General features: G+C 40.9%; 1 protein-coding gene across 1 annotated transcript; it reads right to left on the reverse strand.

The window, feature by feature from the left end:
• Positions 1-1,619: 1,619 nt before the first annotated feature.
• Positions 1,620-8,647, reverse strand: perp (p53 apoptosis effector related to pmp22). The gene is made up of 3 exons (XM_060072745.1): positions 8,216-8,647; positions 5,677-5,817; positions 1,620-3,023 (listed from the first exon to the last, which is right to left on the reverse strand). The coding sequence occupies exons 1-3, from the start codon at positions 8,418-8,420 to the stop codon at positions 2,809-2,811; spliced, it is 561 nt and encodes a 186-aa protein (XP_059928728.1). The 5' UTR covers positions 8,421-8,647; the 3' UTR covers positions 1,620-2,808.
• Positions 8,648-17,322: the final 8,675 nt, after the last annotated feature.

The following is a 17,322-nucleotide window of genomic DNA, read 5'->3' on the forward strand; positions in this document are numbered from 1 at the left end:
TTAATATTTTCGAAGTTTAAGGTTGAAACATCCTTAACTTTCCTTTATTCGGGTTCAGTTTCTCCAAAGATGAGGTCATACACAATAGAATAATTGTTGGGAGGATTTGGAGTTAGGCCTATGTGTTGTGTTTAATTGCATTCTTTGTGCAACATGCTGTCAATAGGCTACTTCATAATATTCGATTTCTGCTAATCCAGCAGAACGATTACCTGCTTTTGCATGACCCCTGGTGGAAGTCAGCTGGAGCCACACATTTACATTTTCTATTAGCCTGTGAGAACAAACACACGCATTACCATGCTTGTCAACCAGGGGGTAGCATAATCTGAAAGCGTTTTCAGATTAAAACAAAGGCATGAATTTAATCACTGCACATATAAACATAAACAGTATATTAATATGTTAGTATAAGTTTTCCTTAGGAATCTTTTAATTTATGTTAACCCTACCACTAAGATATTTGTTCACAGACATTTATTGCGTGTGCAACTTCAAGGAGTATTTTGTTATTGGTGGCAAATGGTTGATGAATACATATTTTTGCATTTCCCAAATAATGTCAGATACTCAAAATAAGCTATAATAATGATCTCTCTCTCTCTCTCTCTCTCTCTCTCTCTACATATAAATATACCTTTCACCCTGGTGTCATTGCTCTCTCTCCCTCTCTACCGCTCCCTCCCTTTATCGCCGCTCCCTCTCCTCGTCATTGGCTCCTGGAAGCTGAAACTGGAGCTGTCAGGGCTTGCTGAAGCGGAGCTGTTCTCAAGGCCTCACCCTGGGCGTGGTTTGTAAGGGCGTGTGATTCATAAATAAACAGGATTCAGCCTGTTTTGCAATGTGGTGCATGGGTGTGTTTGTGTGTGTGTGTGTGTGTGTGTGTGTGTGTGTGTGTGTGTGTGTGTGTGTGTGTGTGTGTGTGTGTGTGTGTGTGTGTGTGTGTGTGTGTGTGTGTGTGAAAAAGAGAGAGTGAGAGAGAATGTGTCACATTTACAACCATCCTCGGGTAAACTCAAGATTATACATTCCAAGCCCAGAACTTATCAGCAGTTATACAGCCATTGGATGTTATGGGTCAGAGTGAGGCAGAATGATTTCCTGGCTTTCACTCTTTTTGGCACCTCGATTTGCATTATCAAATATCAACTAACTCAATTGTAATGCTTTCCTTAGGAATATTGTGGTGACCTCACTTCACACCGACTCATCGCGGTAGCGTAATGAGTGAGAACAGCTTGGCTAAGCAAGCCCTGACAGATCCAGTTTCAGTTCCTTGGAACACATGACGAAGAGGGACAGGTAAAGGGAGGGAGTGGTAGAGCAGTTTCGTCATTCATGGAGATCTTGCTTGTTTCTTTGTGTTATTTTGTCCTCTCACATCTGTCCTGGCAAGAGTTGGATGTGTAAAAACTAAAAAATTTAATTATATTTTTCATATTGTTTATGTTTGATGATAAATATATTTTTAAATGCAACTTTTATTAGATAAAACACACGACTCCAAAATAAACAATTGAAACTACCGCAGAAAAAAAAGCTTGGTCTCAATTAGAAGAATGTTGTGTTACCTATACATCACATCCATAACTGTACAAATTACATTTAAACCTTTTGACTTGAATGAATGCATTTTATTTTATTCTTAGCCAATGTTGCCATGACTCATTTTACAGCAGTAAGAAACATATGAATCTAAAATCCACCACTGAGCTTGCATCAGTTTTCTTTTGTAAATAAAATAATAAAAACAAGCTTGAATTTTGACATCCAGTTTTGACTGAACAACCGTTACAGTAAGAGACTTTTTTGGATCAGGAATTCCACAAGACAAATAAAAAAATGAAAACAGTAAGGCGTCGGTATGAGAGATCCTCAGATCTTACAGCTATGTGTTAGCATCTTAAATTACAGAAGGTATTTGAAAGCAAGAGTGTTATTAAGACCCCTGGACAGTCCACATCATACTCCTATGTTAGGGACGACACCACATGCAATGTGCTGACCAGGGGTCTTGAAACAACCAATGAATCAAGAACGTCATGAAAACGAAATTCTTTATCCTCAAGATCACAAAAGCCATCTATTGTGTGCCTCTACATGTCTACCCATGTCATACAAAAACAATTCAAATACAGCAAAGGTCAACACTCAATAGGAAGCAGGTAATGGATGGAAACACATCAATAATTGAAAATATCTGCTGTGACAGTACATCATTACTATGATTGCTATAGTTACAAAATTCCCCTTATATATCTGGATTTTTTCTTACTTGTTCCCTTATTTAGACCCTATGAGATGTATACACGATGCAAAATACATTTTAGTACATTTAAGGAATTGACAAAGTTCCCATTTATATAGATCATCACGCAGTTTGACAAGTTTGATAATGGACAGTTTGCTTCTGTTTCTGACAAATTCATTTAAGAAACATAGATCATCTTAAAGCTATACTTTACAAAATGACATCCTTTGTTTTTTAAGTACACTTTGGTGATGTTGCATTGAGAGTTAAAATAAAAGAGATAGTTAAAAAACATAAATCTATACCAAATGCATTCCAATTCTGAAATCCGATTATGGTCGTGTTTTCGGTGTTAGCACAAAAAAAAAAGGAAAAAAAAAAAAAAGCAATACTGTATATCAAGCCTCAAACTTAAAAGCCGCAGCACCTGTGCATGGCCAGGTTATTATCTAACAGAGCTTCAGGACATTTGTTAAAACATAACTAAAGCAGGGGAAGGGAATGCTCAGTGGCCAGCATAGCATAGCATCGTTCATGCTCAGCATGGTGGGAGTCTTTTAGGCTGAGGAAGAGTAGATGTATTTGGTCTTAGCCAGGCCTGTCAGCTCGTCCTCGTAGCGGGGCAGGCAGCAGAAGAGGATCCCACAGCCGATGGTGAGGATGGTGGCCCCCCAGCCGAAGCCGTATGCCCAGGTGTAGGAGTAGTGGCCCTCGAAGATCTGCTCATTGAACTTCACTGGATAGATGATGAGCGCGATGATTTGAAGGACAACTAGATGGGAAGAGAGAAGGGAACCATGAGGCATTGATAACAGGGAAGGAGAGAGAGTGAGAGCGAGAGTGAGAGAGAGCGCTCACACCGTGTTATCGAAACTCAAGGTTGACCACCCTAGGTTGAACTGATCCAGATTCAAGCTACTAAAGGGAGGGCATACGGCTAGAATAACCCCATTACTCCACCCTACTTGTGCGGAATAACCCCAGCGTACAAACTAGTCCAGCTGGATAGCATAACTTTCACGTAATCAGTTACAGGAGTCAGGACGGTTGGAGGCCATAAAAGCACTACTCTGCTTTTATTCTATTACAGTAATTGTGCCTTTTTCTGTGTTTCTGGGGATCTTCTGTAATAAAAGAGATTTATCTTGAATCACACTAAACAACAAGACGTTAGCACGTTGCAGGCCTTATCCAAGAGAAGGGAGTATATAACAATGTGCCGCATGTTTCCCTTACTGTGAAGGGCATGTTGCATTTCAACAGAAGGGCGTTACTTATTGCGTGCGACCGTGAAAGCAACATCAACATTTGAAGATCTGCACTGTCTGAGCGAGTCAGGCCAGGACAAAAAGCACGCCCTGCCAGTCCTTGAGTGAATCTTATGTATGGCTGATTTGTGACGCTGAACTTCAATGAGACTGGTGGTGACTCATCATTTTAAACACTAATTGTCTGTGCGTCCGCTCCAAGCCCAGGGTGGGGCAGGACGTCTTTGTTGTGTACGTCAGCCCCGGCAAATACTTATGTGACATGTTTGATCTTGGAAAAATCTATGCTATTCTGTTGATTTCCATAAAAAAACATATCCAAATGATTGATTGATATGAGCTAAAGAAAGTGGCTGAGTGATCCTCATAAAAAAAGTAGGGTTACAATTCTACAGTTACAGTTGATTATAATCATCAGTTTTTTAAGTATGTATGGTCAAAACACTGATCAAGCAGCTGTTCTGTCGGTAAAACATGAGATAATTGTAGTGATAAAAAGGTAGATAGTTGCGCCTGTGAGAATTACTAATAACAACAATGCCAAGACTAACACCTAACTATGTGTCTGCATGCAAGGGTGTGGGGAAAACTGTGTGTGTGTGTGTGTGTGTGTGTGTGTGTGTGTGTGTGTGTGTGTGTGTGTGTGTGTGTGTGTGTGTGTGTGTGTGTGTGTGTGTGTGTGTGTGTGTGTGTGTGTGTGTGTGTGTGTGTGTGTGTGTGTGTGTGTGTGTTTTGCAGGCTTTGTTCTGTAATCTTAAACTTGAACTAGATGAGTCAACAGACAAGTGGACTATGAACATTTGTTCTGAGTTTGTCGGTTCCTATATACACCATACTTCCCAGTCTTCCCTCCCAATTCCTGTCCCTCTCCCTCCCTTCAGGCAATTCTCTCTTCTCATTAACAGTAAACAGTTTAATCTTTTGGTTTCATGAGAATTTCTTCATAAATGTAGTGATGCGAGCGTTTCCTCTCACTCTGTGTCTCACTCTGTGTGTCACCGTTATTTGTGGATAAACTTGGTGAACTCTTTCCTCCCACTCTTGGAATACTAAATCAGGGCCATGTCTCTCCACAGTGTGGGAATCAGACAACCGCTGTCACAAACTGTAAAGTTTCCAAGAGCTATCATTTTAGTCACAAATAATTATTGAATTGTTGTTATTGTTTACATGCTATTGCTAAGTTGTGATATATTCTGTGGTTTCAATGTTTTGTAGTTTGTGTGGGTGTGTGTGTGTGTCCATGTGCGTGTATTTGGGTGTCCATATTAGATATTTGCCCTAGGGCTGGGCAATATAAAGACATTTATTGTCTGCAGAATTATGGAAATTCTACACGGTATGGTTACCTTTCAGAATATGCTGATGAATTTGAAACACCATTGTAACAGTCTAATTTACGGTGAACCTATTAAAGAAATTTTAATTTTAAGGCCATATCTTCTAATCCTAATTCATTTATACTAACAAAGTGGGTATGAAGATAAGCTTTTCAAGATACGATCATATTGAGTTATTGCCCAGCCCTAGAGCACACATGTATGTGCATGTATGTCTTTGCGTATTCCCCTGTGGACAAAGTCTCTTTTCCTGGCGGCAAGGCGCTTGCACGGCACTGATCAGCACTGGGCTGTGAGAGCTTGTGGGAAAGAGAGCCTGCCGCGTCTCAGTGCTTTGTTTACTGTTTCTATAACAACTAGCCGGGAAAGCTCCATGGATCCTAGCTTAATATCGTAGCGCTAACTTATTTTTATCCATCAATGATTGATAAGCAGCGAATGCACACATGCATTACAGTTTGGATTTGTGAAAGTAAATAACTGTAGAGTATATATGTATCCAACCCATTTAAGACGGTAGAAATAATCTCATTGGGTGAGAAACAAAAAGTCAAAACATGAAAGAGCAGCATAATGAAAATAGCACTTTTCTGAAAACATTTTCAACCTCAAAGGCCAACAGTGGCCCCACACAAGAGGGGAAGCGCTCTGAAAAGGACCTTGGTGGACTAGGTTTTTTGTTTAGGTTGCCAATTGTGGTGTGTGTGTGTGTGTGTGTGTGTGTGTGTGTGTGTGTGTGTGTGTGTGTGTGTGTGTGTGTGTGTGTGTGTGTGTGTGTGTGTGTGTGTGTGTGTGTGTGTGTGTGTGTGTGTCTTACCGACTATGAAGAGAAGCACTCCTACTAAAGGCAGAAGGGTGATGTTTAGGGTGCAGCAGAGAGCCACACAGGAGACGATGAAGGCGAGGATGAGGATGAGGAGTCCAATGATCATCAGAGCAGCCACAGCCTGGGCCCAAGCTGAACACACACACAATAATTCATACTCATACACATACAATGTTCAATAAACAAGACACAATTATACAGACACACAGAAGGCAAATATTCTGGAGAAGAATGTCATAGTTTTTATTATTTAAAGGTTCCTCCCCCCGCTTAACAATGTCACTGAACATTCCAGAGGTTTATATAATTATACGCTTTGGGAAAAATACAAAGAGAGAAAGGCAGATGGTCGTGGCAAAATATCCCTTGTACCCTCTCTCTCTCTCTCTCTCTCTCGTAAGGACTGATGAGTTACAGCAGGGGCTGTCTTTTTCAATAAATGTAGAGACATTTAACATTTTCATATTGTATGCCTTTAAATATGAATTTGAATCTAGAGCTCCAGCCACTGAATTGAATGTGTGCCCAACTGTTCTGACAGCTACTAAATCATCTCTTACGAAACAGCTCTTTCCAGTCATGATTGAATGTGGTTGCTTGTGTTTTAGTTGTTATGGGTGACAGGTGTTTTGGGTGTGGGAGTGGAACATGACCGGGAACCAATCATGAACAGGCAATCGCATCAAACTTGCTCAACCGGATTTTTCTATTTTCTTTCTTACTTTCTAATAACTGTGCAGCAATCTTTAAACGATTTTTGAGTCCCTTGAACATATATGTAAAGTGGCAAATAACTGTTTTAAACTATAATCTACTGAATATGAAAGTTAATTAAAATATTTGGGCATATTATAGAAAATGTATATGGAACTGTCATTGGCATATTGTTTATAAAAGTCTAATTGCATCCACTCTGTTTAAGAATATATGATGAATAAAAATGTTGTGTACAGAAATACTGCAGAGTTTGTGTGTGTTCTTCGATTGTATATGAATTGTGAGCAAGCTCACTTTGTAATTGCCCTTTGTGTCTGGTTGTCTGTATTCTTGCTTACATCTCATGTAAAACTGGTTAATAACAGACATGGGTAATCAAAGTGAAGGGTTCGGGCGGGACTGAGCGAGGGATCAATGACACCATAACTGCAGAGAAAGAGAGGCGGAGAGCGAGTTTGTTTTTAAACAACCATACACACATACCAGCAACAAGACACACAATATGAGAAGATATTAACATTCATAAGGTATAGGGAGTTTACAGTCAAATATTAGTAGGACATTTGCTTTTGTATCCATTTCAGATAGCCTACATTGATCCGCTCTGAGTTCTGTGAAACACGCCATAGATCTGGAACCAAGACTGAGAGCATATGCTAGTTTTTTCTGTTTTTCTAACAACCTAAATAGTGCAGGGAACTATTGTCATGAACCAAACTACTCATACGTAATTCCATTATTAAAAAAAATATGCTTTTCTCATCGATCTTGGATCCCAGAATACAAGCGTAACCTTGGTATGAGATTATACATTGAAAACAAACAAAAAATTGGTTGGTAAAAATATGTTTTTCATTGTCTTCATGAAAGAAATAGGGTAAAAACCGCAAACCAGCCTTGGGGTTGGTTTTGGGTTCCGAATCAATCATAAGCCTTCCAAAAACGACACATGTCCTCATAAAATGATATGAAACGTTGTTGTTGTTTTTTGTTAGAAGGTCCTTTTGTTCATCTATAATTCTTCCCTGGTGAAAATATTTCAAAGAGACAAAATTCTATACCCATGTCATATGTTGCATATGTAAAAATGTCATCATAACATTTATAACACAAAAACTTTCTTGCTCGTGTGCGTGCGTGCGTGCGGCTAACAGCACGACATCCAGCCAAGAGAGACCCTCACTCACAATTGGCCTATAAATAGAGCTGCAATTGTTAACATGTCGGCCTCAAAGCCAGCCATCTTGAACTAAAGTCCTAGGCTTAGACCTTGCTCCTTTTCATAACGTAGGTAGTTACAACCCACACTGGTCCCTAGCCGCCTCAGAGTGGTCTGGCAGGGTTGGGGTTTGTCTCACCAGCCAAACATCTCATCCCTGTTTTCCCAAACAATATTTTTGGGTGACAGTTGCAATCAATGTTGAACTGAGAGATTCGATCCACTATTGTTTTCCCAAGTACAGAAATCATGCGAGGACACACATGGTGTATTATCCTGAGAACCTGTCCGGGTTTGTTGGAGAATACTTGATGAAGGTTAGTTTAGTTTGTATCCAATCCTCGGTAGGGGAACACGGCCTTCCTCGTCAACGCCAATCCACCTATTTATGTCGAATTCATGTAACGCACAACATTTTACAGACACCGGATTGGCTATTAGGTTTCGCGCCGTTACCAATCTTCGTATTAAATACAGTTTGCGATTCTTTACACCTCTGTCTTCGAGCGAACTGCGCAGCCGCAGTGCGTCGTGCTGTGCTGTCTTGGTGACATGGCGATATCAAAACACACAACACACATTTAGTATACTTACAGTTCGTCATAAGTGATTTGCATTCCCACTGATCGTTCCTGCCACGGCACTGCTCCCACATGTTGGCGTAGTGAGACTTGGCGTCCTCGTCCTCGACCCATCCCGAAGTAGCCGCGATGGCGATAATGTCGAAAATAATGGCGAAGAGCAGGAGCAGGGGCAGGATCCACCTGCATCGGGGGTACGCGATTCCACAGCGAAACATGACCGACAAACTGTTGTGGAAAAATCGATAGAACAACCCGAGTGTTTACAGAGCTCCGCTTTGTTACCCAACGCTGTAGCGTCTCTGTGTACAATAGTCCCGTTTCACCAAGCAGATATAGGAATACGTGCCCCACCCGAGTGTGCAATTCGTCCGAGTGAAAACTAAACCTGTTCGGGGACCTGTTGGGTTGGGCTCGTCTGTAGGGCGGGTTGCGCTGACCTACAGCCGAAGGGCTCGAGTCAGAAGCCCAACCCATTGACAGTTTCAAATTTCACTGCAGGCCTTGCTACAAACTTCGGATGTCATGGCATCAAAAATGTTTTTTGTTTTATTTGTTCAATTCCTTGATAGATGAGTTGATATCTTGTGAAAGTATGTAAGTTATTGAGCAACAAGTTGGTCGAGTGAAATGAGAGTGGATGTGTGTTTATGTTTCCGAGGAGACGTATTCAGGAAATCCAAGGTATAGTCAAGGATAAAGCGGAGGGCCAGAGAATAAAGTTGGATTGCTAATTGGTAAAATGGCAAATTTTAAGATGATAAATCACACACTCAAAAGGATAATATTCAGCTTCAAGTGTGTGTCAGTGTTTGTGTCTTTGTCTCTACGTGTGTGAGCAGAACAACGAGTGTTGTCGGAGGACGTGTCGAGTGCTCCCTCTTGTGGTGCTGATGAATTAAATGAATGCCACAAAAGGCCTGAAATATTATGATGCTTGAATATGACGTAGTCATATTAAACAGAAACAACAGAAAATATTTGATTTTCTTTTTTTCACCATTTTGTGCTGTCGTATGATGTGTCTCAGGGCTCTCAAGTCTCACGCATTCGGCGTGAAACACACGCAATTCAACCCATTCACACGCCACACTTCGTATTTCTCACGCAGAGAAATTACCAGGATAGCGCCCACCCAGTGCAACTTTCGAGGCTTAAAAATAAACATTCAATTTCTAGTCTTTTTTACACGTAGTAAGTTTCAATAACTCCATACCATTACATATCGTCAATGGAAAAATGGCTTCTCCCCACCGGCGATTGTTGTTGTTTACGATTTTCTATCAGTTCTCACCACACAACGACGTCTCATCTTTGCTCCTTGAATGTCGATATGTAATGGTATGGAGTTATTGAAACTTACTACGTGTAAAAAAGACTAGAAATTGAATGTTTATTTTTCATTGAATGTTTACATAAAGTTGCACTGGGTGCCTTTAACAGTGGAACAGGTAGGAATCAAATGGGTTCCCCGTACGTAGGGGAACCAGACGTCCTCTTTTGCCCAGGCATGCCCTCTTAGTGAAACAATTTCAAAATCGTCCGGGATTTTATTAAAGCCTCATACATGTTCACATTGAATTTGCGTTGCGTTCCTCTGGGTCGGTCACAAACTAGTTAGGCTACGCCAGAGCCATAGAGAGTGATAAAAATAGATTGACCGATTACTTATTTAACAGAAGGAAATTAAAGTTTCCATGAGCAGCAAACAATAGGGAAATAACACAAGATAAGTAGGCCTAAGTCATAAGCAAAATAGTAGTCAGATGCATGTACTGTCAACACAAATGCATATGTTGACATGATATATTATTATCTTTATTGACAGACTTGAGGTACAAATATAACATACAGACAAACATAAAATAAATTACACATAGCACACATGTGTGCTCAATATATATCAATATACAACCATAAGGAAGAGATAAGTCATTAAGCTTATTACCATTTTCAGTTTTGGGCCACAACACTTTCTAAGTGACAGCGTCAAGTACTTTAAACCCATGCATTTCAATATGATCTATAAATATGCAGACCTAGATTTTCTTTGGTTGATTACACTGGTTGACTAACACTACATATTATGTTCAGCCACCTTTCACAGCCGGGAATGGAGAGTGTAGACCACTGCAGGAGATCCAAGCCGCTGGTGACCCAAGGTCAATGTCCAGGTTCAGCAGAGGTTCACACCACAGAGGTACCCAATGCTATGTCTCTGGCCAAGATGGGTCATGTGCCCACGGGCCAATAGGGGCCCGCAGAAACATTCCTGGCGGCCCGCAATGACATACAGATGACATACAAATTGATTTTAATATGTATATATTTTTATTATTATATCAATATTAGTTGAAACAAAAATAAATTAATATAAAGAGAGTCGACTCTCTCTAGCTTTCAATTAAATCCTGTTACATTTGTTAGTTTTAATCCGACTGTACATTACTTTGAAAGGATGAACCGAGTCAGTTTCATGATTTAGACCTCGCTTGACCTCACTCCCAGAGGTCCACGGTGCCAATTTATTTTTCCTTTGGTGGCCCCCAAATATGGTTGCTAAATTGGCCCTCAAATGTCAAAACTTTGAGAACCCCTGCTCTAGAGGAAACCGGGGATAGTCTAGTGCGGCGAGAGGGACCACTTTAGAGGAGGGACTCTCGAAGGACAGGGAGTGAGCGGATCACTCAGAATGCCCCAAAAATGCACCAACTGTGGAGAGAAGCAGAAATGTCTGAATTTTCAACAATGCCCAGTGTAAAACAGGCATGTGTTTTTGCAGGAAATGTCAGGTTCATCATTGCCCAGAACACATAGGACACTGTAAACCATCCACGCAGAGTGATGCAAAAACATCACAAACTCATTCATGCAACTCGACAACTGACAAAACAAGAAACATAGTGACAAAGGGATCTTCTACGGGGACATATTTAGTTGGAAAGGAATGTCTCATTAACTTCCACCAGGGAAGAAATTTCAGGAACTCTGGGACATCAGCAAACAGGTTTCTGCTATTGATAAGGTATGGAAAGCAGCCAACTTACCTGACATCAGACTGAGAGACATTGCAGAGATGGTAGATCCAAGTCTGCCCTTGTCAGTTACCTCTGTGCAGGGACGTCCCTAGGAATTCTGGGCCCCCTGACAGAATTCATTTATGGAGCCCCCCCCCCCCCCCCCCAATATATATATATTTTCTAAAACAAATACAATTATATATAGCCTACATTTTTATGTATTCATTCACATTTTATAATCATTAAATATTGGATTGGACTGGGTCAAAATTGGGTAGTCATTATCATCAGAAGAAAATGAATAACATCTGTATAACAACATGATAAACCTACCTACTTACCTAGGCTACTTTGTACACTAGATAGTCAGTTAGTATTTGTTTACCTGGGTTGTAGTTAATATAGACAGAAATAAGCTAATAGAATGTGACAGTGCTGCTTCTACTTAGACTGTCCTCCTTCTCCCCTTTTTCTATTTCAACCTCACTAGTTTCTTCTGTGGGATCATCATGGCTTGAAGAGGGCCCTGACTCTAAAATACATCATATAATTCAGAATATGTCTCATAATTATCGGAACATATTAAACAAACCGCTCTAGCTGAGCCTTCTCTCGGAGGGACGCTAAAGTGTGTTGCATGGCGACCGTCGTGCATTTTGAAGGCAGCCAGGAGGGACTACTTTTTTGAATTCTTTAATAAAACAGCTACTTTGACTTTCTTTTTTTTTATTTTTTAAATGTAGTGTGTCTATGACTTTCGTTTTGCCATAATAGTAACCGTTGTATAAAAGCAATAGATCACTTCAGTCAGTGGTATGTGCTCATTATACCACTGTGAAGGGGGTCGCCGGCCCTCCGCTGCGCATCGGGCCGGACAACTATGGATCCAGTTTCCTGCCATAATTCAAACCTGAAAAAAAAAGTTTCAAAGGCTTGTAAAGTCTGGGTTTGAAAACTCAACACCTTGTAAAAAAGGTTTTGCAACACTGAAAAAAGAGATTATAACCTGAAAGAAATTCAAACAACAATTCAAACATCTGTAAACAGGATTTTGTGTTCTATTTTATCTTCTTCATCATTTTCACCAACACATTTTCAAAGTTGTTTCTTTTTTCACAAACATGTTTTCAAAGTTCAAACAATATCACCATGGTATGGTAGTTGACAGGTTGGGGCAGAGGCGGGCGATGTTTCGGAGGTGGAAAAAGGCAGTTTTGGTAATATGGTTAACATATTTGAGTATGAACACCTGTTTGCAGAATCCCATTTACAAGGTTTCAAAACCGGGAAACAATGAAATACACTGTTAGAACAGTGCCAGATTTGAAACTCTGCAAATGCGCTGGTGATATTGTTTGAACTTTGAAAACATGTTTGTGAAAAAAATAAATACTTTGAAAATGAGTTGGTGAAAATGATGAAGAAGATAAAATAGAACACAAAATCATGTTTACAGTTGTTTGAATTTTTGTTTGAATTTTTTTCAGGTTATAATCTCTTTTTTCAGTGTTGCAAAACCGTTTTTACAAGGTGTTGAGTTTTCAAACTCAGACTTACAAGCCTTTGAAACTATTTTTTTCAGGTTTGAATTATGGCAGGAAACTGGCTCCATAGACAACGCCCCTTAACAGTGGTATAATGAGCACATACCACAGCCTGCCGTGATCTATTGCTTAATTAAGCGTCTTAGAGTACCATATTATGCGCTATATATATTTCATTTATTATTATTATTATTAATTATACCATGGTCTGAGTAAATACTTGATTCTGATTGGCTGGAGGGTGTAGGTTAAAAAGTGCTGATTTACCCCTAGGAAAGACGTTGACCCTATGAAGACGCTATGGCCACGTTGCTTGGCAACGCCTGCATACGGGAGATATTAAATAGTCCGCTCGACTTGTAAAAATAATGTAGGCTTTTTGTAGATAGGTAGGCTATTGGATATCATGTGAATGGTAATGCAAACGATCTTTTCAGTTTTATCATCAAGTGCAGGCTGTAATTATTTTAGCTACAGTAGCGGTAGCTGCTAGCCTGGTTCTACCAGACTCTCGTACTTCACTTCATTTCATTTGTACAGAGAGTCTGGACCTAATCAATTGACAAACGTTAACTCACTTGAAGGCGGGTGTCTGTTGAAGTTTAAAGTGATTGGATCTGCCCAGTGCCACTCTGGATCTGCCATAACCAATCGCTAACGTTTGGTTGTGACGTATGTCATGCGCCGGGAATCACGCGCAGGTTGTACACAAAGTAAACACCTTACGCGTCTGCACGGAAATGTCCGTCAACGACAGCTGCAGGTTTTGTTCGTCAAATTTAATTTATCAGGGAAAAATTGCACATTGTAAATCAACTACCGACCTACAACAACAACTCAAACTGGCGCACGACTTTATCGTCATTGTTCTCAGACACGCCCTCTGTTCGCTGATTGGGCGCCGCTATGGCGGCGCCAGAAAACCAAATTACATACAGCAGGTCCAGACCTAGTACTGAAGGGAAATTCAAATTGAGCGGAAGTACTTAGGCGGGCGGAGCCAGGCTAGGTAGCTGCTAGGCTAGGATTTTATCAGGTTGTTGGGAAAGTGTAGAGGAAGGCATATACCTTTCTTGGTATAAAACTGGGTGACGAACTGTCGACCGCTTTGAGCTCTTTCCGCTCTCTCTTTCCTCTCTTTCCTCCCCTGACAACCTCACTTCTTAATTTGCTCTGCACTTGCTTCACGACGATCTGCCTGGCTGCTACTTTGCTCTGCAGCAGTCGGTTGCACCAGCAGAACGTAAGGTCGTTCGTAAGTTGGAGCGTAAAGTCCGTCTTAACCTAACGTTCGCTGTAGATAGTTTCAAACTAACGGCGTTCTCAATTTCAGTTGCACCACCATAACTTAAGATATAACTTTATTAGTGAGGCGTAAACCAGCCCTTACTAAACTGTTGTCGCATTTAATGACGCTTGCATAGTTTCAAGCCAATCAAGTGCAGCACACAACGTAAACAGGAAATGCTGCATTTGTCTTGGACCGGCAGCCGATGTGAGTTGAGAAAATCGTCCAGAGTTATAAGTGGAAGGAGAAATGGCTAATTTCGACTTTTAAACATCGATACTAGCCCGTGTCACTGCTTGGCCATAGTTTACATGAATGTCCAACGTTAAACTTGTAACTAAAACAATTTGATGTCTTACAATAAAGAGTAGCTCACTGTCATGCATGTGTTGTGTTGTGGTTTTTGTAGACGTAATGTAATGTATTGTTTACAATTTTCTGTGGAGCCTGACTTGTGTTGTCTAGCAACAATCCTTTAGTGAAACCACGGAATTAACGGATTTTTTAACGGTAAGTTAAACGGTTGGTTTTATCTACTACAATAAACCAAGAGCTCTTTGCAAGCGCTACAAAGGAAGAATACCAACACATACGAAGTAGGCTAACTTTACCGGCAAGTTTGTTATATTAATAATATAAACAATATTAAGGTGTTTGTGTGTGTGTGTGTGTGTGTTGGTTGAACTCATGTTTAAACGTAACTTTTCATAGGGTGATGGTAAAATATAGAGTTGTCGGCTAACTGACCAAGCTATCAAATAAAGGAATTTAGCCTACCTGAATAAATAACCCCCACCCCCTTCTACACATTACCCTATGTCTATGCCACATACAGCTTGTTGTTCAGTGTTGCATTCGTAATCATTCATAATAATTCGTTTTCCATATTTCAATAAAAGCAGACATGACAAATGTGGTATGGTTTTACCTAATCATTCGAGGGCACCAGTTAATATTGTAAAATAGTAGCCTAGTTAGTTGCTGCACTTTGCCTTTTGCCACTCTGCACTTTTAGGGCAGAAAACATATGCTATATAGCCTACTCTGGTGTGTATATAACGTAGTGGTGTTGTGTTTTTCAGGCCTGGCCATGTCCGATCGCAGACCCAGAAAGAAAATTTTTACTCATGATGAGGTCATCATTTTGATAACAAAATATAAAGAAAACAAATCTGCGCTGGAGTCTAAATTTAACACCTTTATAACCAACAAAATAAAACAACAAATATGGGAGGAGATAACAGAGGCCGTTAATGCCAAAGGAGTTGCGCTCCGAGAGGCTAAAGATCTCAGGAAGAAGTGGAGTGACTTAAAAATTCAAGCAACGGAAGACTTTCCCAAGTCGGTTTCAACTGGGGGTGGGCCAAAGGAAGACATAGGGCCATACTCTTCACTGGTCCTGGACATCCTAGGGGAAGATTCTCCCTGTCTCATTGGTGTTGAAGGAGGTGGAGTGGAGAGTGGCGTGTCAGTGAAGGAAACACCAACCCCACCTCTGGAAGACTGCCCCCCTTCACCTGGACCAACACAATGTGATGCAACCACACAGGGCCCATCTCACCAGCCAGTACAGTCACCAACACACCTGAGCCTGCCATAACAGGCTCAGGTTCTGAGCCTCAACTGCTGCCACCTCCATCTAAGTGCCTAAAGCGACCCAGAGAGGGAAAAGAAGACCTTGACAGTCTGAGATATGAACTCATAAGCGTCGAAATTGAAAAGGTCAAGGAAGAGATTTTAAAGATAAGAGCTGAAAAGGAAAAAATAGATCTAGAAAAATACAAGTTAAATTTGGAAATTCTAAAACTACAAGAAGAGTTGAAAGCACATGGTTATACAACTCTTGAGCTGTAATCTTTCTTTTTCTCTTTGTTATATCACTAATTGTTATCTATCTAAAACTTAAATACTGTTATCCAAATAAATATTTTTTTTGTGGGACAAAAAACGTTTTATTGTGTCTAGCTAAAATGTGTTCTTGCGAGGTACGCTCGAACAGTAGCTGCTTCAGCATGCAGGTTGTTTTCCATGCCTCGGGGAACATGCAGGTCACCATCATCATCATCAGCAGCAGCATTTTCCATCAGTGGTACATTCCATGCCATGGCCATGTTATGCAGCACCACACAGGCACCAGCTACAACCGCAGCTCTATCTGGTTCCATTATTATGCCTGTCAATAACCCAAAAAACAATATACATGCATGTCATTTAGAAACTAGTTTGTAAGTAACTACTTTGCACTACAGACATTTTCTAACTTCGTAATTGTTTATCAGTAGGTGGCGCTGGTGCGCTAGTCCAAAGGTAGTAGCTGTATGTAACATTAACTCTAAGGCTGGTTTAAGCGTGGCATCTTTTTATTTAATTTTTTTACTTAAAGCAGGTGACTGTCTAGTCTAGGAAATTAAAGGAATGGTTTAGCCTGTGCTAATGCCAAATTGTGACCATGAGAGGCATTACCTCTATGCAGACACGCCCAGCGCTTTTTAAGAACTCCAATACACCTCTCCACCGCATTCCTGGTTTTTATGTGCGCTGAGTTGTAGCGCTCTTCGTGGTAATTGGCTGGGTTGAGGTATGGAGTCGTCAGCCACGGCCTGAGAGGATAGCCCGAGTCCCCCAGGAGTCTCCCTGGATAAGTGCCTGCCTCGAATTCCCCCCAAAGCCTGGATTGCCTTAGAATATAACTGTCGTGTTTAGACCCAGGCCACTTGATAACGCAGTTTGTTATTTTCAGGTCAGCGTCACACACTATCTGGGCATTGATGGAGTGGTAGCCTTTTCTGTTGACAAATACATTTTCATGCTCCGTGGGGGATTTAATCCTGATGTGAGTCCCATCCACACAGCCCAGCACATCAGGGAAGCCAGCGATGTTAAAAAACTTCTGACATGCGATGATTTGTTGGTCAGGTTGTGATGGGAAACCGACGAAGGTGTTTATGCGTCTGCGTAATGACAGTGCCACAGAGCGGACTGTCCTACAAACAGTGGACTTGTGTACCTGAATCGAGTCCCCAATAAGACTTTGAAATGAACCCGTAGCAAAGTATCGGAGTGCTAGACATACTTGTAAAGATGGAGAAAGGGCCCCGTTCCTGCCCGTGTCATGTCTTAGGCCCACTATGCAACTTTGGGAATTTCTTCGCTGTTTTCTTGGTTTTGGCACGCACATTTCTCTACACAGCGCCCCCTACAGCTTCGTAGTAGATATTTCACAACACTGTCGTAACAACTCGTTGACGACCCTTCCCCATGCACTTCT

This window comes from Gadus macrocephalus, chromosome 15 (assembly GCF_031168955.1).
Source record: "Gadus macrocephalus chromosome 15, ASM3116895v1".
NCBI lineage: Eukaryota > Metazoa > Chordata > Actinopteri > Gadiformes > Gadidae > Gadus > Gadus macrocephalus.